Source organism: Budorcas taxicolor, chromosome 9 (assembly GCF_023091745.1).
Source record: "Budorcas taxicolor isolate Tak-1 chromosome 9, Takin1.1, whole genome shotgun sequence".
Classification (NCBI taxonomy): Eukaryota; Metazoa; Chordata; class Mammalia; order Artiodactyla; family Bovidae; genus Budorcas; species Budorcas taxicolor.
The window spans coordinates 4614341-4641215 of NC_068918.1; the positions used below are offsets into that span (position 1 = coordinate 4614341).

General features: G+C 38.7%; 1 protein-coding gene and 1 non-coding gene across 3 annotated transcripts in view; one reads left to right on the forward strand and one right to left on the reverse strand.

Annotated features, from left to right (window-relative positions):
* SLC17A5 (solute carrier family 17 member 5) overlaps nt 1–26875 on the reverse strand; it is a 76808-nt gene that overhangs the window by 23403 nt on the left and 26530 nt on the right. For both annotated transcript variants that reach the window (XM_052645749.1, XM_052645750.1), the window contains exons 6-7: nt 26483–26601; nt 4416–4574 (exon numbers count right to left, since the gene is read on the reverse strand). In XM_052645749.1, the coding sequence (XP_052501709.1) occupies nt 4416–4574; nt 26483–26601 (278 nt within the window). The remainder of the gene's footprint in view (nt 1–4415; nt 4575–26482; nt 26602–26875) is intronic.
* Nucleotides 16599–16703, forward strand: LOC128053622 (U6 spliceosomal RNA). Its single transcript, XR_008199941.1, has one exon. It is a non-coding gene; the product is annotated as a U6 spliceosomal RNA (small nuclear RNA).

The following is a 26875-nucleotide window of genomic DNA, read 5'->3' on the forward strand; positions in this document are numbered from 1 at the left end:
TTCGAGCAGAGGACAAAGGTGCTGGGTGACAGGGAGAGCTCTATTTTTCCCCCTCATCTCCCTCTACAACACCACCTAAACAAAATGGAAAAACCACGAGATATGAAATGGAATGTCTCATGGAAATGTGTTATTCATTCTGATTTGACTGCTTTTCAGGAAATCACCCATTCTGTAAAATGAAGAAAGCATACTCAAAGAAAGTTTTCCTTTCTTCTATTCGGTTTTCCTTTAAGCACAACCTGAGGTGCCAAGCCTAAATGGCCCAATTCTGATAAAAACAAAGGTTTTTCAGAAACAGACACAGACTTAAGAGAATGACCTTATGGTTGCTGGGGATGGGGGGAAGATGGGTGTAAGGGATAGTTAGGGAGTCTGGGATGGACATGTACACGCTACTGCAGTTAAAATGGATAACCAACAGGGACCTACTGTACAGCACAGGGAACTCTGCTCAACGGATGTGGCAGCCTGGATAGAAGGGAAGTTTGGGGGAGAACAGATATACATGTATATGTTTGGCTGAGTTCCTTTGCTGTTCACCTGAAACTATCACAAGAGTGTCTGTTAATTGGTTATACCCCAACACAAAGTAAAAAGTTAAAAAGAGAACACTTTAGTCTGAGAGAGATGGGTACACCTGTTAGAGATGTACAAACACAAAAAAGATAGAAAGATATTTTATCACTGATATTATAATCTGGTAATAATAATTGTTTTCCCAAGAAGAACAATTATTATTATTCTTATATTTTGATTTGTTCTGTAGTTGGTTCTGGATTTTTGTTTCTTTTTTCTCTGTTGCTACAGTTGTTGATTTTATTATTTTATTATTACCATTATTATTATTACTAATTAATTTATTATTAACTATTTTATTATTACTATGAACTCTAAGCTTTTGAGAAATATTTTTTATTTACTTTTTTATTTATTAAAATTATTTTAACTGGAGGATAATTACTTTACAATATTGTGATGGTTTTTGCCACAGTTTAACATGAATTGGCCATAGGTATACATGTGGCCACCCCATCCTGGTAATAATTTTATCTAATAAATAAATTCTATTTGTCTAATAAATAAATCCCATCTATCGAATAAATACATTCCATCTAGTAAATCTGGTAATAATTCTATCTAAGTATATTAATGGAATAGATCAGCAAAATTTGTTAATATTTTAAATTTAAGTGTACTTAAGAAAAGATTTAATTTTTTATCACAATTTGTGATCTATTTTCAGATGTTGTATGCTTCTAGTTCCACTTCTTTGGTTGAATATTCTTCTTTTTTCTGGTATTGAGTAATTTCTTCTTTAAATTTATTTCATTTAGAATTTCAGTGGCTAATACTCCAGCTCCCAATGCAAGGGGCCTGGGGTTCCAACACTGGTCAGGGAACTAGATCCCACATGCCACAGCTAAGAGTTCACATGCTGCAACTAAGACCCAGTTCAGCCAAATAAATAAATAATTTAAGTAAGAGATACTAAAAAAGAATTCTGCAGAGTGGGACCACATCTGTTGTTTGTGGCAGAACCTTACACACGAATAACTGTAACAAATAGAGAAGAGAGTTATCTGATCTTGGCCTTGTCCTCTGCTGGGCTAAGACCAACAATCACTAGTTACTTTTTCCACTTAAAATTGCAGTGGTTAAAAACTCCCCTGACAACCTAAAACTGCTAAAATCTTCAACATTTATACCACATATATACGTCCATGTGTGTCTTCCATAGTTATTAAGCATTCTGTTCAAGGATATAGTCCCTTGTATTCATTTATTTAAAAAATTGATTCCAAAATGTTAATATTCAAAATAGGCCAACAGATACTGCTTCAACTCTCACTGAGTTGTAAGAAGTAGGGACACTAGGAAAAAATGAGGAAAAAGTAAAAGTGATGATAATTAACAAAACTAAACATATAACAAAGCAAGCTTATAACAAATGATCAGATCTTTAAACTTTTAAATTAATGAGATTATAATTTTAAATACAATGCATCTCAAATCAAGCTTTATTTTGAACACAGGCTGTTTCATGAATGTAGTATGCTGATTTTTCAAGGAAAAAAACATTAAAAAAAGAAGCTTCTATATAACAAGAGAATTATTTTCAAACTCTATTCACATTTCTTTTAATTTTGATTCAAAAAGAAAATGCCTTTTTTTGTTTGTTTGTTTTGTTTTGGTATGAAAATGTCAAGAAAAAAGATTCTAGTTGTTTTTTTTTAAGATTCTAGTTTTAAAGTCTCTCATTACAGAACTAAAAGAAATTAATGAAAAATAAATGAAGGCAATTAAGTACATATACTAATTACCAGTCAGCTATTGATACTGCATTCTTTTTATAGTTCTCCTGGAAAATTTTCAAAAAGAAGCATCAAGTGGAATGATCCTTAAATTTGCATGCAATTTGTCACTACGGTAGGAGACTATAGTCAAACTCTGTTAACAGAAAGCTTAGGAAAAATGAGGTTGCTTGCAACAAATCCATCCCAAGCTATGGGTAAAGCCTCAGTTCAGTTTAACTTCTGTTAACGCAATTGGTGGATATATTTCAGTATAATGGATTTTGTTTTTCAAAAGTAGCCGGAGGAGTTCTTCACAGCTTAGCCATCTAGGTGAAGTTTAAGGTTTGGTCCACGTGGCCAACGTTTTCAGTATGCTTTGGAAGTGAGGTGACTGAAAGGTTCATTTTAACAGTGTTGATAGCTTTAGGTCCATGTAACCATTGCAGTTGTGCAGTCAGCCTTACTATCTTTACATTCACCACCCAGGCTGCTACTTTTTCTTCCAGTGTTTCCACTCTGCCTCAGTAATAGTTCTTAGGGGAATATACTGTATTTTATTTATCTGTTCATCAGCTGATCCCATTTGGGTTGTTTCCACCTCTTGGTTATTATGAATAATGATGTTATAAGCTTTTGTGTACATGTACATGTCTTTGCCTGCACATGTCTTTAGGTCTCTTGGGTATAGACTCAGGAATGGAATTATTGGGTCATAATAACTTCACGTTTAACTTTTGGATGAACTGCCAAACTGTTTTCCATGGCAGCTACACTTCACATCCTACCAGCAATGTATGAGGGATCTGTTTCCTCTGCATCCTTACCAACACTTGTTATTTCCTGTTTTATTTTTTTTTATTCTAATAGGCTTGAAGTGGCGTCTCATTATGGTTTTGAGTTCCATTTCTGTATTGAGTAATAGTGTTGAGCATCTTTACATGGGCTTATTGGTCATTTTCATATTTTCTTTGGAGAAATGTCTATTTAAATCCTTTGCTCATTAAAAAAAATTGGGTTACTTACCTTTTGATTATTGAGTTGTATAAATTCTTTACATATTTGGAATACTTAATCCTTATCAAGTATATGATTTGCAAATATTTTCTCCCATTCAGTGGGTGTTCATTCTTGATGATATCCTTTGAGGCACAAAAGCTTTTAATTCTGATGAAGCCCAACTTATCAGTTTTTTCTTTTGGTCATGGGTGCTTTTGGGGTCATATGTGAGAAGTTGTTGTCCAGTGCCAGGTCACAAAGATGTACACTTCTAAGAGTTTTATCATTTTAACTCCTAACATTTATGCCTTTGATTCATCTTTCATCTGAAGACAAAAAACACTACCAAGTTTTCTTACAAATTATGCCTCTTTCTCTTTATGCTTTTCTTCAGTTTCTTTAGAGACAAAATCCATCAACACAGAAATAATAGGAATTGTCTCCATTTGATGAGATCAGAAGGAACTGACAGTTCTGGGGAGATCTGTCTTATACAGCTTCACAACTACAGCTCTGCCAATGCCTGGACAGCACCACAGCAACCTCTGTGCAATCATCTTGTGTCTTCCAGCACCCCCTAGGCTGCCAGCAGAGTCCTGCCCCCATCCCTTTCACAAGGGAATGCAGTATCACCGGCAGGGCCACGCTGGTGGCTCAGACGGTAAAGAATCTGCCTGTAATGCAGGAGACCAGGGTTCGATCCCTGGGTCAGGGAAGATCCCCTGCAGAAGGGAATGGCTACCCACTCCAGTATTCTTACCTGGAGAATTCCATGGACAGAAGAGCCTGGTGGGCTACAGTCCATAGGGTCACATGGAGTTGGACATGACTGAGCGACTAACATACACACACACACAGAGTACCACCTGTATTTGTCATCTGAGATCCCGGCATGTTACTGGGCACTAGTAAGGTCTTCACAGTTAAAGGGGATACTAGCCAAGATACCCTGAATCAAGAGTTAACACACATAGAGCAAAGGAACAAGCAAGGCTAAAAAGAGAAGTCCTTAGAATTTAGTATACCAAAGTAAAATGGAAGATGCAAAATAGCTGAGTTTCATATAGATAGGAACAAATTCTGTATATTCTCTATAAGAAGTAGATGCTTATTTTTTCTTACCTCTTGAATATTGAACCTTAGGACTTCCTTCATGTAAGTAGGCAATAAGGTCAATAAAGTATAAAAAGTCCAGTTGTAAGAAAAATGTGCAATAACAATAGCCCAAAGTGGCAGTGATTTCAGCATAGGTATCCACGGCACTGACTTCTGTGAAGAGAGCTAGAAAACAAACAAACACCAGGCGTAATTGGGATAAGCTACAGCTATGTTTGGGCTTCCCTGATAGCTCAGCTGGTAAAGAATCTGCCTGCAATGCAAGAGACCCCAGTTTGATCCCTGGGTTGGGAAGATCCCCCAGAGAAGGGATAGGCTATCCACTCCAGTATTCTTGGGCTTCTCTGGTGGCTCAGACGGTAAAGAATCTGCTCGCAATGCGGGAGATCTGGGTTTGATACCTGGGTCAGGAAGATCCCTTGGAGAAGGGCATGGCAACCCACTCCAATATTCTTGCCTGGAGAATCCCCGCAGGCAGAGGAGCCTGGCGGGCTACAGTCCATGGGGTCTCAAACGGTTGGACACAACTAAGTACAGCACAGGACAGCTATGTTTAAATCTGTATCTTATCAGCTAAAATTTCATCTGAACACATTATTAATCTTGGCTAGTAAATCTTAGATTTCTGAAGCAACTCTTTAAAAATATTAAATAGCAATAGAAACTCCATGATTCAGATTCGAAGAAAAAACAGAAATGTAATCTTAGAGCTCAAAGGTCAAACTAAAAATGCCTTATAAGTGTCAGAAGTCCCCTGAAGTATTAATTTCTCCACCTTAAAAAGAGAGGACAGTTTAATAATCAAATTCAGAGGCTGACGTAAGGGCCAAGGTAAGAGACTGGAAGTCCTATTAGAATTCATATTTCATTCTCCAATCTTTATTCAATTACAGTAATTTATAAGAACTGTGCAATAAAAGGTTTTTTATGTAGCCATCTGGAGTAATGGTCTTCAAAGCAGGGTATAAACATTCCAGGGGGAGCAAGATGATCCTCCACGGCGTGGAAAGGCATACTAGATCTATCTATACTCACTATACTCACTTTAAAACAAGAAATTAAGCTGTATTAATATTTAACAAATAGGTTGGCCCTGGAATATGTCAGATAATCACATACTGTCTGATTTCCCCCAATCAAAAGGGGTTTAATGGCGTCCTTACTTGTTGGTCTGCCCTTGGTGTAGTAGCACAGCACACTTTAGTTGATACCTGCCTTTCTCTTTTTAAAATATAAATTTATTTATTTTAATTGGAGGTTAATTACTTTACAATATTGCATTGGTTTTGCCATACATCAACATGAATCCACCACAGGTATACACGTGTTCCCCATCCTGAACCCCCCTCCCTCCTCCCTCCCCATATATCTGCCTTTCAAAATGGATTTTTGGGTTTCATTAGCCAGTTTTAATGAAAACAAATCTACAGAATTAACAAGGACTTCCCTGGTGGTTTAGTGGTTACGCATCTACCTGCCAGTCCAGTGACCTGGGTTCGATGCCTGGCCAGGGAAGATTCTGCAGGCTGCAGGGTGGCTAAGCCCACTTGCCACAACTACTGAGCCCACACACCTAGAGCTCGTGCTCTGCAACGAGAGAAGCCACAGCAATGAGAAGCCTGTGCACTACACCTAGAGAGCAGCGCCTGCTGGCCACAACTGGAGAAAGTCCACATGCACCAAGAAGACTCAGCGAGGACAAAAAAAAAGTCTTCAAAAGATTCATCTGGAGAAGGTAAACAGAAATCTAATAACATAAGCACGAGTGAATGCTTATGTTAAAGAAAGAAAATAGTAGAGCTGACACCTTTCTTCATGAGCCCCTTGTCAGCTACCACACCAAACAAAATGATGGCAGGCTCATCAATACTCCATATTCAAACACACTATTCCTATTAAACAATGTATTATTATTAATTTTGAAGTGATAAAAGGCTTTTCCTATTAAAATTCAAAATTTATGTATATATTGTTTATTTCATCTTACCCATCCTTTAAAGAGTCTGTCTTTATGCAAATTTTATAATGTAGGAAAGTACAGAAGTACGTACAGATAACCATAAAAATATCCATGTGCTCAGACTGTTATCCCCCACATTGTATTTTTTAAAAATATATTTATTTACTTGGCTGTACCAGGTCTTAGTTGCGGCACTTGGGATCTTCATTTGTGGCAATGTGGCATCCAGTTCCCTGAGCAGGGATCGAACCCGGGCCTCCTGCATTTGGAGTACAGAGTCTTACTGGTACCACCAGGTAAGTCCCCCTGCTTTACAGACGCATGATTAAGTAAAGTCTGGAGACCACTGGCCTGAGAAATCAGTTCCTGACATTTCTTGTATACTGAGACTCTGCTCTGTCTTCTTCACAAGCTGGAGCAATCTATGTTTCCACCTCTAGGGTACACTATTATTTCAAAAAGGGGAAGAACCAGTATTAACCTTCTTGGGGCCTTTTTTTCTAGGGACTTTTGATCTGATTTGGTAGATATACTCTTGTGATTCCCCCCATGTATTAAAGATGTAGGGGATGTGGGGGAAGAGAAACAGAGGGGACAATTATTTTTATATAGCAGTGGTTCTTGATTCCATTTACACTTCAGAATCACCTTTGGCACTTCAAAATTACAGTTGGCTATGTTCTACCCCAGACTTGCTGATTCAAAGCCAAAGTCAAACTTCTGAGTGGAGGACCAATGTGTATATTTTAAAAGGCTTCCCTGGTGATTCTACACAGCAGTGGTTCTCAAACTTTGCTTCACGTTAGAACAACCAGGCGAGCTAAAAAAAAACCCAGAGCCAAATCACACCTGAGACCAATTAAATCAGGTTGGGAAGTGGGTGGGAGATGGGTAGGAGGTAGGTGGCCATATTTTTGAAAGATCCTTGGATGATTTCAAAGTGTAGCAAGCTTTGGAATCCCCTGTTGTAGTAATTGGGGCTTCCCGGGTGGCAACTAGAGGTAAAGAATCCACCTGCCAATGTAGGAGATGCAAGAGACTCCGGTTCTATTCCTGGGTTAAGAAGATCCTCTGAAGAAGGAAATGGCAACCTACTCAGCATTCTTGCCTGGAGAATCCCATGGACAGAGGAGCCAGAAGGGCTACAGTCCACGGGGTTGCAAAGAGTTGGACACGACTGAGCATAACACAGCAGCAGTTGTAGTAATTAAAGAATTCTGCAACCTCCTCCCTGCTGCACTGAGCCCTATCACCCCTTGCTTGAAAATCTTAAGACAAAGAGGAAGGAAAAAAACCAGTCTAGAGAATTTAGCATTTAAAGGAATTTGGAATATAGCTCTTTTTACATGGCTTTGAAACTCACAAAAGAAATGAAATTATACTTCTTTGTTGAAAAATATGAGCCTAAATGTATCTGATCTAAATAACCGAAATATATCTGACGTAAAATATGTAATAATTTGAAGACATGCTATGACTATGTATTTACACTTACTGATGGTGATGTTTTAGAAGAGTATAGGGCTCTGATAATAGCTTCTGTAGCTTTTCACCAGTATTTAGGCATAATCTTGCTTATATTAATATAAATGCAGGAAAACTGAAGCAAACTGAGACATACCAGAATATTTTCACAGTCTAACAATTGAATTTTCTATAATTTGAGTTTTTTGAAGAATCACTCAACCATGACCAGCTATACATGGAGAGTGATATCAGCAAGATGGCCAAATAATATGCCCCGTATTGGTATCCACTGTGCCCCACCCTCAACAAAAACCTGGGATCCATCCACAGACAAAAGTGCTTTTCTGGGGGCAGTGGGATCTACAAACATATGCCAAGAGATCCGGTAAGAGTTTTGCATGCCTGTGCATTGGGTAAAAGACATAAGGATCTTGGTCCCAGCTATGAACCCTGAAGTAACTTGTCAACCAGCTTCAGCCTTTCTTGGCCGTGTTCTGGGAACCCTTGGAAAATATTGACTTAGATTGTTAGCTTTAGACAAGGAAATCCTGACATTTGTGACAACACATATGGACCCTGAGGGCATTATGCTAAGTGAAATAAGATATACAGAGAAAGACAAATACCATATAACTTACATGCGGAAGAGAGACCAAGCTCTGCAGCAAGGGAAGCCACCACAATGAGCAGCCTGTACACTGCAACGAAGAGTAGCCCCCATTCGCCACAACCGGAGAAAGCCCGCATGCCACAACAAAGACCCAGTGCAGCCAAAAATTAAATAGATACATAAATTAAAAAATTAAAAAGTCGAAACTCATGGAAACAGAGAATAAAATGGTAGTGGCCAGGGGCTGGAGAGAGGGGGAAACTCATCTTCCAGCTACAAGATGAGCAGCTGCTAAGGTCTAATGTCAGCATGGCGACGATAGCTAGCACTGCGCTATCATGTACTTGAAAGCTGCTAAGTAGATCTTACATGTTCTCACTACAAAAAAGAAACAGTAATCCACTGAGATGCTGCAGGTGTGACTAACCCCACTGTGGGCATCATTTTGTTACACGTGCATGTGTGTGTTAGTGGCTCAGTTGTGTCTGACTCTTTGCGACACCACAGACGGTAGCCCACCAGCTTCCTCTGGAATTCTCCAGGCAAGAATACTGGAATGGGTTGCTGTTCCTTTCTCCAGTTTTGTAATTAAGTATATCAAATCATCATGGTGTACACCTTAAACATACATAATGTCAATTATATCTTAATAAAGCTGGGTAGGGGGAAAGACCAGTTGTAGGCCAAACATATAAGCTTGACATGTAGCAGGATCTCAGTAGCTATTTATCACATGAATATGAAGCTGACAGAGTCAGGAATTTGGAAAGAAGAATATAATATGTAAATGTTAGTGTTCATTTGTAAACTGAGTATAAAATAACAGCTTTCTTTTCTCCGAATGAGAATGATGACATCAATTTACAGTATTTCCACATTATAAGTTATATTTAAGGGGGGAAACCCTTCATTTATAAAACATTCAAATTAATGATGAATTTTTAAATGTTTCTAGGAGAAACTATCCAATTAGCTGTGGCAGACATTAAAAAAATCCTTCAGGATTTTAAGATAGCCCTTTCTAATAGAACTTCTTATGGTGACAGAAACGCTCTATATCTACACTGCCCAATTTGGTAAACAGTAGCCCTATTAAGCCTTTGCAATATGGCTAGTGTGACTGAGGAAATGAATTTTTAATTAAATTAATCTAAATTAAAATTTAATAACCACAAGTGTTGGTGGCTACCATAATGGACAACAAAAGTTGAAGGTAAGATCTTAATAAAGTACAAAACAGCTTTTTCTGATGTTCTAGATAAGAAATTATTCTTTTGCTATTATCAGAGGTGACTTGTCAATCACGCAGGGTCACACACTCTCCTGGCTTCCCTATACTTAAATGTTGGCAAAGCACATTACAAAAGTTCTTAGCAGAGCTCCACATTCTTCTAAAATGCCACTGCTGATGAATGAAAATATACTGGAAAGGAAATTTTTTAGTTGTTCAGAGCATCTGCCCAGTCAATATTTTGAGAGCAAATTCTTTAAGATATTTGAGTAAGGGAATTTCTGAAGGAATAACCAATGAGATCTTGAATCTTGTATAGAGAATGTATCATTAAATAAGTAATAATAGCTCAAACAGCTTTTTAAAATACCAGTTGAAGCACAGAAGTACAGAACAAAAATGTATTTGTTGTCAAATGTGCAAAATCTTCTAGTCTATAGGAAGGGTAAGGTCAATCAATAACATTTGAGTATTTTCTATGTGCAACTTCACACAAAAAAATGTTTTCCTGTCAAATGTAAGAAAAAACAAATTGGTTTAGAAAAAGATGCATGAAACACATGTTCTAAGTTAGGGCAACTAAATATTTCAAGCCAAAGCCCTTATTTGCTTCGTAAGACTGCAAAATTGTATACTCTTTCAAAAAGGTAGAAGAGAAGTAAAACAGTTTTAAAACATCCTGTTCTAAAGACTTAGTAAAGGAAAAAAAATAAAAGAGCAAAAAAAACAGTACCAGATCTCTTGAGGAAAGAAAACGTCAATGGGTAAAGTTGGTAATATCTTAACAATTTATTAAAAAGGAGACTGCTATATACTGTGTTCTTGGACTAGAAGAATTAATATTGTTAAAATGACCATACTACCCAAACCAATGTACCAATTCAATGCAATCTCTATCAGAATAACAAGGGCATGCTACACAGAACTAGAACAAATAATTTAATAGCTTGTATGGAAACATAAAAGACCTCGAACAGCCAAAACAATCAAGAAAGAGAAACAGCTGGAGGGATATGCTTCCTGACTTCCAACTATACTATAAAGCTATAGTAATAAAAACTCAGTATGGTTCTGGCACAAAAGCAGATTCATAGATTGGTGAGACAGAATAGAAAGCCCAGAAATAAACCCAACTGACACGCATGGTTAACCGCTGCTGCTGCTGCTGCTGCTGCTGCGTCGCTTCAGTTGTGTCCGACTCTGTGTGACCTCACAGACGGCAGCCCACCAGGCTCCCCCATTCCTGGGATTCTCCAGGCAAGAGTACTGGAGTGGGTTGCCATTGCCTTCTCCAATGCACGAGGGTGAAAAGTGAAAGTGAAGTCATTCTTACTCTATGACAAGAGAGAAAAGATAGTCTGCACAATGGAGAAAGACAGACTCTTCAATAAATGGTGCTGGGAAAACTGGACAGCTACATGTAAAAGAAAAAAATTAGAACATTCTCTACTCCATACACAAAAATAAACTAAAAATAGATTAAATATTTAAATGTAAGACTGAATAGAATAAAATTCCCAGAGGAAAGCATAGGGAGAATGCTCTTTGACAAAAATTGTAGCAATGATTTTGAATCTCTCTCCTAAAGTAAACAAAAGCAAAAATAAATAAACAGGATCTAATTAAACACAAAAGCTCTTTCACAGCAAAGGAAACCATCAACTAAACAAAAACAGTACCTACTGAATGGGAGAATATATTTGCAAATGATATCACTGACAAGGGGTTAATAGCCAACATATATACATACCTCATACAAGTCACCATAAAAAAATAAAGAATCTGATTAAAAAATAGACAGAAGAACTGAACAGATATTTTTCCAAAGAGCAAATGCAGATGGCTAACAGGCACATTAAAAGAAGTTCAACATCACTAATCATCAGGGAAATGTAAATCAAAACCACAATGAGATGTCACCTCACATCTTTCAGAATCACTATCATCAAAAAGAACACAAATAACAAATGTTGGAGATGATATGGAGAAAAGGAAACCCTTGTACACTGTTGGTGGGAATGTAAACTGATGCAGCTGCTGTGGAAAACAGTATGGAAGTTGTTTAAAAAAACTAAAAATAATGAAAAACAGAAGTTTAGATGACCATTGTATCTACTACTGTGGGCAAGAATCACTTAAAAGAAATGGAGCAGCCCTCATAGTCAACAAAAGAGTCCAAAATGCAGTACTTGGGTGCAATCTCAAAAATGACAGAATGACCTCTGTTTGTTTCCAAGGCAAACCATTCAATATCACAGTAATCTCACTCTATGCTGTGACCAGTAATGCTGAAGAAGCTGAAGTTAAATGGTTCTGTGAAAACCTACGAGACCTTCTAGAACTAACACCCCCCAAAATGTCCTTTTCCTCATAGGGGACTGGAATGCAAAAGTAGGAAGTCAACAGATACCTGGAGTAACAGGCAAATTTGGTCTTAGAGTACAAAATGAAGCAGGGCAAAGGCTAATAGAGTTTTGCCAAGAGAACGCACTGGTCATAGCAAATAACCTCTTCCAACAACACATGAGAAGACTCTACACATGGATATCTCCAGATGGTCAATACTGAAATCAGATTGATTATATTCTTTGCAGCCAAAGATGGAGAAGCTCTATACAGTCAGCAAAAACAAGAGTGGGAGCTGACTGTGGCTTAGATCAAGAACTCCTTATTGCTAAATTCAGATTTAAACTGAAGAAAGTAGGGAAAATGACTAGACCATTCAGGTATGACCTAAGTCAAATACCTTACGATTATATGGCGGAAGTGACAAATAGATTCAAGGGATGAGATCTGATAGACAGAGTGCCTGAAGAACTATGGATCAAGGTTCATGACATTGTATGGGAGGCAGTGATCAAGACCATCCCCAAGAAAAAGAAATGCAAAAAGGCAAAATGGTTGTCTGGGGAAGTCTTACAAATAGCTGAGAAAAGAAGAGAAGCTAAAGGCAAAGGAGAAAAGGAAAGATATTCCCATTTGAATGTAGAGTTTCAAAGAATAGCAAGGAGAGATAAGAAAGCTTTCCTCAGTGATCAATGCAAAGAAATGGAGCGAAACAGTAGAATGGGAAAGACCAGAGATCTCTTCCAGAAAATTATAGGCGCCAAGGGCATATTTCATGCAAAGATGGGCACAATAAAGAACAGAAACAGTATGGACCTAACAGAAGCAGAAGATATTAAGAAGAGGTGGCAAGAATACACAGAAGAACTGTACAAAAAAGATCTTCATGACCCAGATAACCATGATGGTGTGATCACTCACCTAGAGCCAGACATCTTGGAATGCGAAGTCAAAGTGGGCCTTATGAAGCATCACTATGAACAAAGATAGTGGGGGTGATTGAATTCCAGGTGAGCTATTTCAAATCCTCAAAGATGATACTGTTAAAGTGCTGCACTCAATATGCCAACAAATTTGGAAAACTCTGCAGTGGCCCTAGAACTGGAAAAGATCAGTTTTCATTCCAACCCCAAAGAAAGGCAATGCCAAAGAATGTTCAAACTACCACACAATTGCACTCATCTCACATGCTGGCAAAGTAAAGCTCAAAATTCTCCAAGCCAGGCTTCAACAGTATGTGAACTGTGAACTTCCAGATGTTCAAACTGGATTTAGAAAAGGCAGAGGAACCAGAGATCAAATTGCCAACATCCATTGGATCATTGAAAAAGTAAGAGAGTTCCAGAAAAACATCTACTTCTGCTTTATTGACTATGCTGAAGCCTTTGGGTGGATCACAACAAACTGTGGAAAATTCTTAAAGAGATGGGAATACCAGACCACCTTACCTGCCTCCTGAGAAATCTGTATGCAGGTCAAGAAGCAACAATTAGAACTGGACATGGAACAAGAGACTGGTTCCAGATTGGGAAAGGCTGTATATTGTCACTCTGCTTATTTAACTTACATGCAGAGTACATCATGAGAAACACTGGACTGGAAGAAACACAAGCTGGAATCGAGATTGCCGGGAGGAATATCAATAACCTCAGATACGCAGATGACACCACCCTTATGGCAGAAAGCAAAGAAGAACTAAAGAACCTCTTGATGAAAGTGAAAGATGAGGAGAAGGGGGCGACAGAGGATGAGATAGTTGAATGGCATCACTGACTAGATGGACATGAGTTTTAGCAAGCTCCAGGAGTTGGTGATGGACAGGGAAGCCTGGCATGCTGCAGTCCGTGGGGTCACAGAGTTATTGAACTGAACTGAACTGGGAACTACCAAATGACCTAGCAATCCCACTGCTGGGTACGTACCTGAAAAAAAAAACAAAACTCTAACTGGAAAAGATATAGACATCCTAATGTTTATAGCAGCATCATTTACAACTGCCAAGAAATTGAAGCAACCTAAGTGGCAATCAACAGGTGAATGGGTAAAGAAGATATGGTATATACACAATGGAATAGTACTAAGTTATAAAAAAACGGAACAAAATTTTGCCATTTGCAGCAACATGGATGGACTTGGAGGGCATTATGCTAAGTGAAATAAATCAGACAGAGAAACACAAGGTATTATTTATTTATGGAATCTAAAAAATACAACAATTAGTGAAGATAACAAAAAAGAAGCTGACTTACAGATACAGAGAAAAAACTAATGGCTACTAGCAGGGAGAGGGAAGGTGGGAGGGGCAATTTAGGGGCAGCGGATAAAGAGGTCCAGTGAAGTGAAAGTGAAAGTGAAGTCGCTCAGTCGTGTCGACTCTTTGCAACCACAGGGACCTATCAGGCTCCTCCGTCCATGGGATTTTCCAGGCAAGAGTGCTGGAGTGGATTGCCATTTCCTTCTCCAGGGGATCTTCCCAACCCAGGAATCGAACCCAGGTCTCCCACATTGCAGGCAGACGCTTTACCGTCTGAGCCACCAGGTATAAAATAAGCTACAAGGATGTATTATACAACATGGGGAATACAGCCAATATTTTATAACAAGTATAAATGCAGCATAGTCTTTAAAAATTGTGAATCACTATTTTATAACAGGGCTTCCTTGGTGGCTCAGATGGTAAAGAATCTGCCTGCTATGCAGCAGACTTGTGTTTGATCCCTGGTTCAGGAAGATCCCCTGGAGAAGGGAATGGCAATCCGCTCCAACATATTTTCTTAAAGATTTATTTATTTACATTATGTTTTGGCCATGGTGGGTCTTTGTTGCTGCACATGGGCTTTCTCTAGTTGCGCTGAGCTGGGCTACTCTCTAGTTGCAGTGTGCGGGCTTCTCATTGAGGTGGCTTCTCTTGCTGAGGAGTGCAGGCTCTAGGCATGCGGGCTCCAGTAGTTGCTGCTCAGTAGTTGTGGCGCACGGGCTTAGTTGCTCCCTGGCACGTGGGATCTTCCCAGACCAGGGATCAAACAATTGTTTTCCCATCTATTTGCCATGAACAGATGGGACCCGATGCCATGATCTTCGTTTTTTGAATGGTCAGCTTTAAGCCAGCTTTTCCACTCTCCTCTTTCACTTTCATCAAGAAGCTCTTTAGTTCTTTGCTTTCTGCCATAAGGGTGGTGTCATCTGTGTATCTGAGGTTATTGATATTTCTCCTGGCAATCTTGATTCCAACTTGTGCTTCATCCAGCCCAGCATTTTGCATGATGTACTCTGCATATAAGTTAAATAAGTAGGGTGACAATATATAGTCTTAACATACTCCTTTCTCAATTTGGAATCGGTCTGCTGTTCCATGTCCGGTTCTAACTGTTGCTTCTTGACCTGCATACAGATTTCTCAGGAGGCAGGCAGGTGGTCTGGTATTCCCATTTCTTGAATAATCTTCCACGTTTGTTGTGATCCACACAGCCAAGAGGCATGTGAAATGAGTGCAACTGTGCGGTAGTTTGGACATTCTTTGGCATTGCACTTCTTTGGGACTGGAATGAAAACTGACCTTTTCCAGTCCTGTGGCCACTGCTGAGTTTTCCAAATTTGCTGGCCTAATGAGTGCAGCCCTTTAACAGCATCAAGCTTACAAATAGTTCACGGCATCCCAGTGCCTAAAGAGTAAAGTTTAAGCTCCTCAGTAGGACATACAGGATTCTCCATGATGAGGCTTCTTCTGCCACTCTCTGCCTTTGCCTTTTACCTACATCAATACTTGATTCCTGGCGAGTGTCACTCTCTCTCCTCAGAATCTGCTTATACCACATCCTTGCCCGGGGATACCCACACACCTCTCCCTTTCCCAATGTGCCTAGTTAACGCCAACTTTTCTTTCAAGATTGCTCAGATGAAGCTTTTACCAGTAAGATAGAAACAAGCAGTGTCTGACTGCTCTCATCTGAGATGGTCTGTTTCTAACAGTTGGGCCACAGCACGCTCCCACTGACTATGATCCCTGGTCTGGGAAGATTCCATACGCTGCGGAGCAACTAAGCACATGTGCCACAACAACTGAGCCGGCACTCTAGAGCCCATGCTCTGCAACAAGAGAAGCCACTGCAATGAGAAGCTCATGCACTGCAATGAACAGTAGTCCCTGCTTGCCACAACTAGAGACAGCCCGCAGCCATGAAGGCCTGAAACAGTCAAAAATAAATAAAATCTTAAAAAAAAATGATGGAATGAGACAGAGAGATAACACCTTGATCACCTCTGAGCACAGATGCAAACAAGAATGTATGAACCACACAAAAGAGCAAAACTCTCTCCTGGCTAAGGTGACTGCTGCTTCTCTGCTAGTAATAGCCTCAGCCCCACTTAGATAAAAATTAAGATCCTCAGCCACAGAACCACTACTGCCTTCTTACAGCACCAATTCTGGAGCAAAACAGTGACTCTAAACCTTCCTCACAGTCAAGTAACGCAAGTCTGAACTGTAACAAGCTGCCTTCAGCTCTCTCACTGAGATGCCCTTTAGTTCCTCATGGTGTGGTTTCTTCTTCTTTGCCACAAAGCAAGAAATCCCATGCTCACTTTGGCAGGACATACATTAAAAGTGGGACAATACAGAGGAGATTAGCATGGGCCCTATGCAAGGATGACATGCAAATTCATGTAATGCTCCATATTAAAAAAGAAAGAAGAAAAGAAAGAAATCCCTTTGTTCAACTACAGGTATGTTGCTGACAGTCCTTGGCAGGAGAGTATCATCACCAGGCTGGCTGAGGACTCCTGCCTTCTCTGTACCAAAGATGTACTATGTAAGCTGTAGACAGCAGTGTTGGCCTGAAGTTCTGTCCATTCATGTCTGTCTCCCTCTGGATATCATAGGTCCCACAGGAACCATGTCTTGTTCATTTCTTCTCTCTGATTATCAATTTTTTTTTCCCCTCAGTACCTTACAAAGAGGGGCTTCCTTACTGGCTCAGATGGTAAAGAATCTGCCTGCAAAGCAGGAGACCTGGGTTTGAACCCTGGGTCAGGAAGATCCCCTAGAGAAGGGGCTGGCTGCCCAGTCCAGTATTTTTGCCTGGAGAATCATAATGACAGAGGAGCCTGGCAGGCTACAGTCCAGGGGTCGACTGAGTGACTAAGCACACGCACACACCTGACAAAGAACCTAGGACATAGTAAGCTCTCAAAAAATGTTTAAGGAATCAATGAAGTACAGCAGATCCCAAACATTTATTGGATCCGGGATTAAAAGCGGAGCTTCATGTAACAAAGTATTTTATGACATTTTCAACTACAATGTCATCTGGTTTAAGAAGTTCTAGGAAACCTAATTCTCTTAATTCCTCTTGCTTCTGAACATTTCAATTTCTGAAGCATATGGAAAAACAGATTAACCGTAGGCTTGGATAATGGACAGATTTAGGCACCTTTGAAATTCTCTTTAAAAAAAATCTAAATAAACTAAAAAGTTTCATAAGTCAGTGAGGATAATGGTAAAAATGAAATTTTAGAAGAAGCAAGTTATTAATAATCAATGCTGAGAAAACATACCAAGTTTTTTTAAAAACTGGAAGCATAATTGACTTACAATATTATATTAGTTGCTCGTGTACAAAAGAACAATTCAAAATTCAATACAAACCTATTACATAATGTTGACTTATGTTCCCCAAGCTGTACAGTAAGTACATCCTTGTTACTTATTTATTTTATACCCAGTACTTTGTACTTCTTAATCCCCTTCAACTACCTTGCCTGGCCCCCACTCCCCCTTCTCCCTCTCTAACCACTAGTTGGTTCTCTGTATCCATGAGCCTGTTTCTGTTTAATATTTGTTCACTTGTTTTATTTTTCAGATTCCACATATAAATGAAAAGACACAGTATTTGTCTTTTTCAATCTGACTTATTTCACTAAAGCAAAATACCGTCCAGATCCATCCATGTTGTTGCAAATGGCAAAATTTCATTCTTTTTTATGACCAAGTAATATTCTACTGTATATATAAATACATTACATTTTATGTGGCAAGATCCCTTTACAGTGCATTAACTATTTTAACCTGTTCCTCAGTTGGGGGGAAATGGGTGTTCATTTAATTAATATCTGAGAGCACAGGGAGATCTCAAAGTAACTTTATTACATTGGTGGTACCTTCTAAATTTCTGCCAGCTTTTGGTGAAGACCAAGGGATGCCATATTTCTTAAAATTCAGCAGCTTACAGAGACCTTTGTAGTGAATTATAAAACTTAAAAAGAAACGTGAAAGAGTAAATGTTTAATTGTTACCTGGTTTGCTATATACGGAGAAGACAATGGCACCCCACCCCAGTACTCTTGCCTGGAAAATCCCATGGACAGAGAAGCCTGGTAGGCTGCAGTCCATGGGGTTGCTAGGAGTCGGACACGACTGAGCAACTTCACTTCCCCTTTGCACTTTCATGCATTAGAGAAGGAAATGGCAATCCACTCCAGTGTTCTTGCCTGGAGAATCCAAAAGACGGAGGAGCCTGGTGGGCTGCTGTCTCTGGGGTCGCACAGAGTCGGACACGACTGAAGCGACTTAGCAGCAGTAGCAGTTGCTATATATAAAAATTGAACCCTGTGATATACAGGGTGGGCCCAGTGAGCTGAGACAAGCGCACACAAGTCCCGCGATGCCGAGAGTGAGGCCGGGGAGCCCAGACAAGCACACACAAGTCCTGCGATGCCAAGAGTGAGGCCGGGGAGCCCAGACAAGCACACACAAGCCCCGTGAAGCAGAGGCCGGGCACCGGGAGTCGAGGCAAGCGCACACAAGCCCCGCGATGCAGAGGCCGGACCTGGGGAGCCCAGACAAGCGCACACAAGCCCCGCGATGCAGAGGCCGGACCTGGGGAGCTGAGACAAGCGCACACAAGCCCTGTGATGCAGAGGCTGGGACTATGAAGCTGAGACAAGTGTACATGAGCCCACAACACAGGGGGTGAGTTCCGGGGGATGAGGGAAGCGCACAGAAGTCTCCATGACACAGAGGGCACAGTCGGGGAGCCAAGGAAAAATCCACACAAACCCCTACCCAGCAAGCTTCGGCTAGCAGTGCAGGGCGGGACAGGGGAACAGAAGCATAGCAATGATCCCGGGGACAGTTGGGGGCTGGCGACAGTGGAGATATGCTGGGAGGGCCACTTTGAAGCAGCTGTGGAAATAGATGTGTCTAACACTGCCAGGGCCAGAAGGGCTGCCCAAACACATACTGGACCCATAGAGACTACTGGACACTGCACTGCCCTTCAGAGAGATGAGGTCCAGCTTCATCAGCCAGGGCACAGGCACAAGCTCCCCCAGCCAGGAAAACATCGCAGGAGCTAACCCGACCCCACCCACGGGGCAGACCACAACCAAGAAGAAGTGCGGCCTTGAGAACCTTTTTGTTTTTTCGTTTTTTCTTGTAAATCACCCTGCTTACTCCCCGTATATAGTCTCGCCTTCACATTATCCTTTTGCAGTGCTGTGGAATTTTCCTCTTTGTTTTTCTTGTTAAAAAACATAATTCATTTTTAAGATTTTTTTTTTCACCCTTTTTTTGAATGAGTTTTTAAATTTTGTTTTTGACATATTCAACTGCTTTGCCTATCATTCTATACTGGCTATAGCTATTTCTGACTATACAGAGATCTTTTCCAAATACATCTATTTATCTTTGCTTTTCTATTTTTTCTTCTCTCTCTTTTTTACCCTCTTTTCCATCCCCTCTTTTTCTCTTTTCCTTCCCTTCTCCTCTTTTTTTTCCCTTTTTCTATTCCCTTTTTTTTTTCTTTCACTCTTTCTTTTCTCACCAAGTAAGTTAAATTTTTGAGCTCTCTTTGCTATATTCCCCAGTTGGCACTCTGCTTGTGCTCAGTTTTCCAGATTGAGCATTCACTAGCTATGCTTTTTAATTAATTGATATCACTTTTGGTTTTCCTTGTTCACCAACTCAATCTCCTGTACTCTTTTCTTTAGAATACTGTATGTGTGCAAGTGTGTGTTTATGTCCCATTATTTCTGTAATTACCTGCTTGATCTCCTCCCACTGGAACACAGACACAAGTCACCCCAAACAAGAAGTCAACACAAACCACCCATCCAATCTTGCCATCCAAGGGCAAAAACCAAAAGGAATAAGGATTACAACCCTCAGGCCTGAGAAAAGGATACATCAAGTGGGGCGAGTTAGGGAAAAAAAAAAAAAGATGACAAGACAGAGAAATACAGCACAAATGAAAGAACAAAGTAGAAACTCACAAGACCAAATAAATGAGGAGGAAATAAGCAATTTACCTGAAAGAGAATTCAGAATAATGATAGTAAAGATGCTCCAAAGACTTGAAAATAGAATGGAGAAAAATGCAAGAAACATTTAACACAGTTAATACAATCACCAAGGACACAGAAGAAATAAAGAATAAGCAAACAGAGATGAGTAACACAATTACAGAAATTAAAAATACTCTAGAAGGAACCAAGAGCAGAAAAACTGAGGCAGAGGAAGAGATAAGTAAGCTGGAATATAGAATGGTGGAAATAACTGCTGAAGAGCAGAATAAAGGGAAAAAGAATAAAGAGAATTGAGGATAACCTCAGAGATCTTTAGGACAATATTAAATGCACCAACATTTGAGTTACAGAGGTTTCAAAGGAAGAAAAAAAAAAGGCACCGAGAAAATTTTTGAAGAAATAATAACTGAAAACTTCCCCAACATGGGAAAGGAAATAGTCAATCAAGTCCAAGAAGTGCAGAGAGTCCCTCACAGGATAAACCCAAGGAGAAACACATCAAGACACATATTAATCAAGCTAACAGAGATTAAACACAATGAAAGAATATTAAAAGCAGCAAGGGAAAAGGAACAAGTAACATACAAGGGAAAACCTATATGATTAACAGCGGATCTTTCAGCGGAAACTCTGCAGGCCAGAAGGGAATGGCAGGATATATTTAAAGTATTGAAAGAAAAATCTACAACCAAGATTACCATAACTGGCAAAGATCTCATTCTAAATTGATGGAGAAATCAAAAGCTTTACAGACAAGCAGAAGTTAAGAGAATTTAGCATCACCAAACCAGTTTTGCAATAAATACTAAACAGACTTATACAGCCAGTAAACACAAGAGAAATGAAAGACCTGCAAAAACAAATCCAAAACAATCAAGAAAATGCCAGTAGGAATATATGTATTGTGGATTAAATGCACCTCCCAAAAGATACAGACTGACTGAATGGATACAAAAACAAGACACACATATATGCTACCTACAAGAGACCCACTTCAGACCTAGAGGCACATACAGACTGAAAGTAAAAGGATGGAAAATGATATTCCATGTGAATGGAAACCAAAAGAAATCTGGAGTGGCAATCCTTATTTCAGGCAACATAGATTTTAAAATAAAGAATATTATAAGAGACAAAGAAGGACACTACATAATGATCAAGGGATCAATCCAAGAAGAAGACATAACAATTGTAAATATTTATGTACTCAACACAGGAGCACCACAATACATAAGGCAAACACTAACAGGCATAAGAGGGGAAATAGACAGTAACACAATAATAGTAGGGGACTTTAACACCCCAGTTACCCCAATGGACAGATCATCAAAACAGAGAATCAATACGGAAACACAAATCTTAAACGAAACATTAGACCGAATGGACCTAATTGATATCTTCAGGACCTTCCATCCAAATGCAGAAGAATATACTTTCTTCTCAAGTGCACACGGAACATTCTTCAACAGACCACATCTTGGGTCACAAATCAAACCTCAGCAAATTTAAGAAAGTTGAAATCGTGTCAAGAATCTTCTCCGACCACAACTCTATGAGACTAGATATTAACTACAGAGGAAAATTGTGAAAAACACAAACTCATGGAGATTAAATAATACATAACTAAATAATGAAGCTGTTACTGAAGAAATAAGAAGGGAAATCAAATGATTCCTAGAAACAAATGACAACAAAAACAAGATGACCCCAAACCTATGGGATTCAGCAAAAGCAGTTCTAAGAGGGAAGTTTATAGCAATATAGTCCTACCTCAAGAAACAAGAAAAGCATTGAATAGACAGCCTAATTCTACATCTAATGCAGCTGGAAAAAGAAGAACAAAAGAAGTCAGTAGAAGGAAATAAATCATAAAGATCAGAGCAGAAATAAACGAAAAAGAAATGAAGGAAACAACAGCAAAGATGAATAAAACTAAAAGCTGGTTCTTTGAGAAGATAAACAAAATTGACAACCACTAGCCAGACTCATCAAGAAATAGAGAAAAATCAAATCAACAAAATTAGAAATGAAAAAGGAAAGGTTACAACAGACAACACAGAACTACAAAGGACCATAAGAGAATATTATAAGCAACTACAGGCTAATAAAATGGAAAACCTAGAGGAAATAGATTCTTAGGAAAGTTCAACAGGAAGAAACAGAAGTTATGAACAAGCAAAGTACAAACACTGAAATCGAAATGGTGATCAAAAATCTCCCCAAAAACAAAAGCCCAGCGCCAGATGGCTTCACAGAATTCTATCAAACATTTACAGAAGAGCTAATGCTTACTTTTCTGAAACTCTTCCAAAAAATTGCAGAGGAAGGAACACTTCCAAACTCATTCTATGAGGCCACAATCACTCTGATACCAAAACTAGGTAAAGACAACACAAAAAAGGAAAACTACAGGCCAGTATCACTGATGAACACAGATGCAAAAATCCTCAACAAAATTCTAGCAAACAGAATTCAACAACACATTAAAAAGCTCATACACCATGACCAAGTTGGGTTTGTCCCAGGAATGCAAAGATTCTTCAATATATACAAATCAATCAGTGTGATACACCATATTAACAAGTTGAAGGATAAAAACCATATGATCATCTAAATAGATGCAGGAAAAGCCTTTGACAAAATTGAGCACCCATTTATGATAAGAGCACTTCACAAAATGGGCATAGAATGAACCTACCATAACATAGTAAAGGCCAAATATGATTAAGCCCACAGCAAACACTGTTCTCAATTGAACAGTGAAAAACTAAAAGCATTCCCTCTAAGTTCAGGAACAAGACAACAGTGTCCACTCTCACCACTGTTATTCAACATAGTTTTGGAAGTCTTAGCTATGGCAATTAGAGAAGAAAAAGAAATAAAAGGAATCCAGATTGGAAAATAAGTAAAACTCTCACTGTTTGCAGATGACATGATACTACACATATAAAATCCAAAAGAAACTATCAGAAAATCACTAAAGCTAATTAGCAAATTCAGCAAAGTTGCAGGATACCAGGTTAATACACAGAAATCACTTGCATTCCTATATACTACCAATGAAAAATCAGAAAGAGCAATTAAGGAATCAATCCCATTCACCACTACAACAAAAAAGAATACAATATCTAGGAATAAACCTACCTAAGGAGACAAAAGATGTGTATATGGAAAATTACAAGACACTGATGAAAGAAATAAAAGGTGACATAAACAGATGGAGAGATATTCCATGTTCCTGGGTAGGAAGAATCAACATTGTGAAAATGACTATACTACCTAACACAATCTACAGATTCAATGTGATCCCTTTCAAATTACCAATGGCATTTTTCATAGAACTAGAACAAAAAATCTCACAATTCATATGGAAACACAAAAGACTCTGAACAGCCAAAGCAGTCTTGAGAAAGGAGAATGGAGCTGGAGGAATTAAGCTTCCTGACTTCAGACTATACTACAAAGCTACAGTCATCAAGACAGAATGATACTGGAACAAAAGCAGAAATACAGACCCATGGGACAAAATAGAGCACCCAGAGATAAACCCACGCACCTATGGGTACCTTATTTTTGACAAAGGAGGCAGAATATACAATGGGGCAAAGATAGCCTCTTTAATAAGTGGTGCTGGGAAAACTGGAGAGCTATGTGCAAAAACAGAAATTAGAACACTTCCTAACACCATACACAAAGATAAAATCAAAATGGATTAAAGACCTAAATGTAAGACCAAAAACTATAAAACCCTTAGAGGTAAATATAGGCAGAACACTAGATGACATAAATCAAAGCAAGATCTTCTATGACCCACCTCTGCTGCTAAGTCGCTTCAGTTGTGTCCGACTCTGTGCGACCCCATAGACGGCAGCCCACCAGGCTCCCCCATCTGTGGGATTCTCCAGGCAAGAACACTGGAGTGGGTTGCCATTTCCTTCTCCAATGCAGTAAAGTGAAAAGTGAAGGTGAAGTCGCCCTGTTGTGTCCGAAGCTTAGCGACCCCATGGACTGCAGCCTACCAGGCTCCTCCATCCATGGGATTTTCCAGGCAAGAATACTGGAGTGGGGTGCCATTGCATTCTCCATGACCCACCTCTTAGAGTAATGGAAATAAAAACAAAAATAAACAAGTGGAACCTAATTAAACTTAAAAGCTTTTGCACAGCAAAGGAAACTACAAACAAAGTTAAAAGACAACCCTCAGAATTGGAGAAAGAATAGCAAAGGAAACAACTGACAAATAATTAATTTCCAAAATATGCAAGTAGCTCAATACCAGAAAAACAAACAATCCAGTCAAAAACTGGGAAAAAGACCTAAACAGACATTTTCCCAAAGAAGACATACAGGCGGCTAACACATGAAAAGATGTTCAACATTGCTCATTATTAGAGAAATGCAAATCAAAACTACAATGAGATACCACCTCACACCAGTCAGAACGGCCATCATCAAAAAGTCTGTAATCAAGGTAAATTGATTACAGCCACTATGGAAGATGGTACGGAGATTCCTTAAAAAACTAGGAATAATACCACCATATGACCTAGCAGTTCCACTACTAGGCATATACCCTGGGGAAACCAAAATTGAAACAGACACATGTACCCCAATGTTCACTGCAGCACTATTTACAATAGCTAGTACATGGAAGTAACCTAGATGTCCACTGATAGACGAACGGATAAAGAAGCTGTGGTACCTACATACAATTGAATACTACTCAGCCATAAAAAGGAACACATTAGAGTCAGTTCCTAGATGAACCTAGAGCCTGTTATACAGAGTAAAGAAAGGAAGAAAGAGAAATATAAATATCACATACTGATGCACATATATGGAATCTAAAAAGATGGTACTGATGAATTTATTTTCAGGACAGCAATGGAGAAAGAGACATAGAGAACAGACCCGTGGACACAAGGGGAGGCGAGGAGGGAGAAGGCGAGATGTATGGAGAGAAGCGTGGAAATTTACAACACCATATGTAAAATAGGTAGCTAATGGGAATTTGCTGTATGACTCAGGGAACTCAAACAGGGGCTCTGTGACAACCTAGAGAGGTGGGATGGGGTGGGAGATGGGAGGGAGGTTTGGGCGGGAAGGGACATGGGTGTAGCTATGGCTGAATCTTGTTGATGTATGACAGAAAACCACAAAATACTGTAAAGCCATTATCCTTCAATTAAAAAAATTTTTTTAAAAAAGAAGAAAATAGATGACCAACAAGGACCTACTGTATAGCACAGGGAACTATATTCAATATCTTGTAGTAACCTATAATAAAATCTGAAAGAATATATATATAAAACTGAATCATTCTGCTCTACACCTGAAACATAACACTGTAAATCAACTATAACAACAACAACAAATCACTGACTCTTATGACTGTAAAATAGAACAGAATAAAAGAACAATCATACCAGCTTGGCGGGGGGTGGGGAACTGAAAATATCAATAATAATAACTTAATGGGGAATGAAAATTTTATATGAAATATTTTATGTTCTTTAAACCAAGAAAGTGACTATGAAGCCATTAATAATGCTAAAGAAAAGACTGTGTATTTTAATTTTTTGCTAATGTTTTCAGGTTCTTCTTTGATTCCCACTAAAAGACAAATATTTTATCTCTAGGGCTTGAGAATTTACTGTATTAAATTATGACAGATTTGATTTTTGATTTGCTATTGTGCTCAATTACGTGAAGCAAATCTTACTTTAGAGCATTTAGTTTTTTCTAAAGGTCTATTCTAGAGGAGCAAATTATATAGCATAGCAAATGTGCTGTCCTTGTTAAATCACACTCATTTAAAATACAAAAAGCACACTCGTTTCCTAACAACAAACATTTAGAATGTAGCTGTCTTAAGATTCCTTTTGTAGAAAACACGTATTATTTTCTACTAAGAAGAAAGACAAAGAAAGTCACTTGAAAATCATTACTCTAGAAGATTTAAAATGAAAAGATTTCATTTTCATTTCAAGTTTCATAGATTTAAACTAGAAAGAATTAAAATATCTTGGGCAAAACAGTACTTTGTATATTAATTTGCCTAGAGTGTGCACAACAGAAATATTCATTAAAAAGCTGGTATCTTAAACCTGAAAAAAAAAGGTTCTGAAATTATTTTTGAAATGTGCCAAAGTTCATACCTGATTTTTTAATGATGAAAGAATATACTCCTTTTCATAGGGGGTGATTGTCTTGTGAGTTTCTGGTGTATCACTAACTAAGCAGATCCATAAAATAAACCAGATGATTCCAACAATGCCTTAAAATAGAAAAATAATAGTTAAATGAAATCAGAATGCACCAATGCGGCAATTTACTTATGTCATGAAAAAAATTATGTAATTATAAACTTCACCACAATATGTGTAGCATTGTCACCACACAAATCTTTTTTTTGTTGTTGTTATGAGAACTTTTAAGATCTATTCTTTTGGCAACTTTCAAGTATGCACTACAATATCACTGTGCAATACATTACAAACCTAGTCTTATTTATTTTATAATGGGAATTTTGCACCTAAAGCGAACAACTT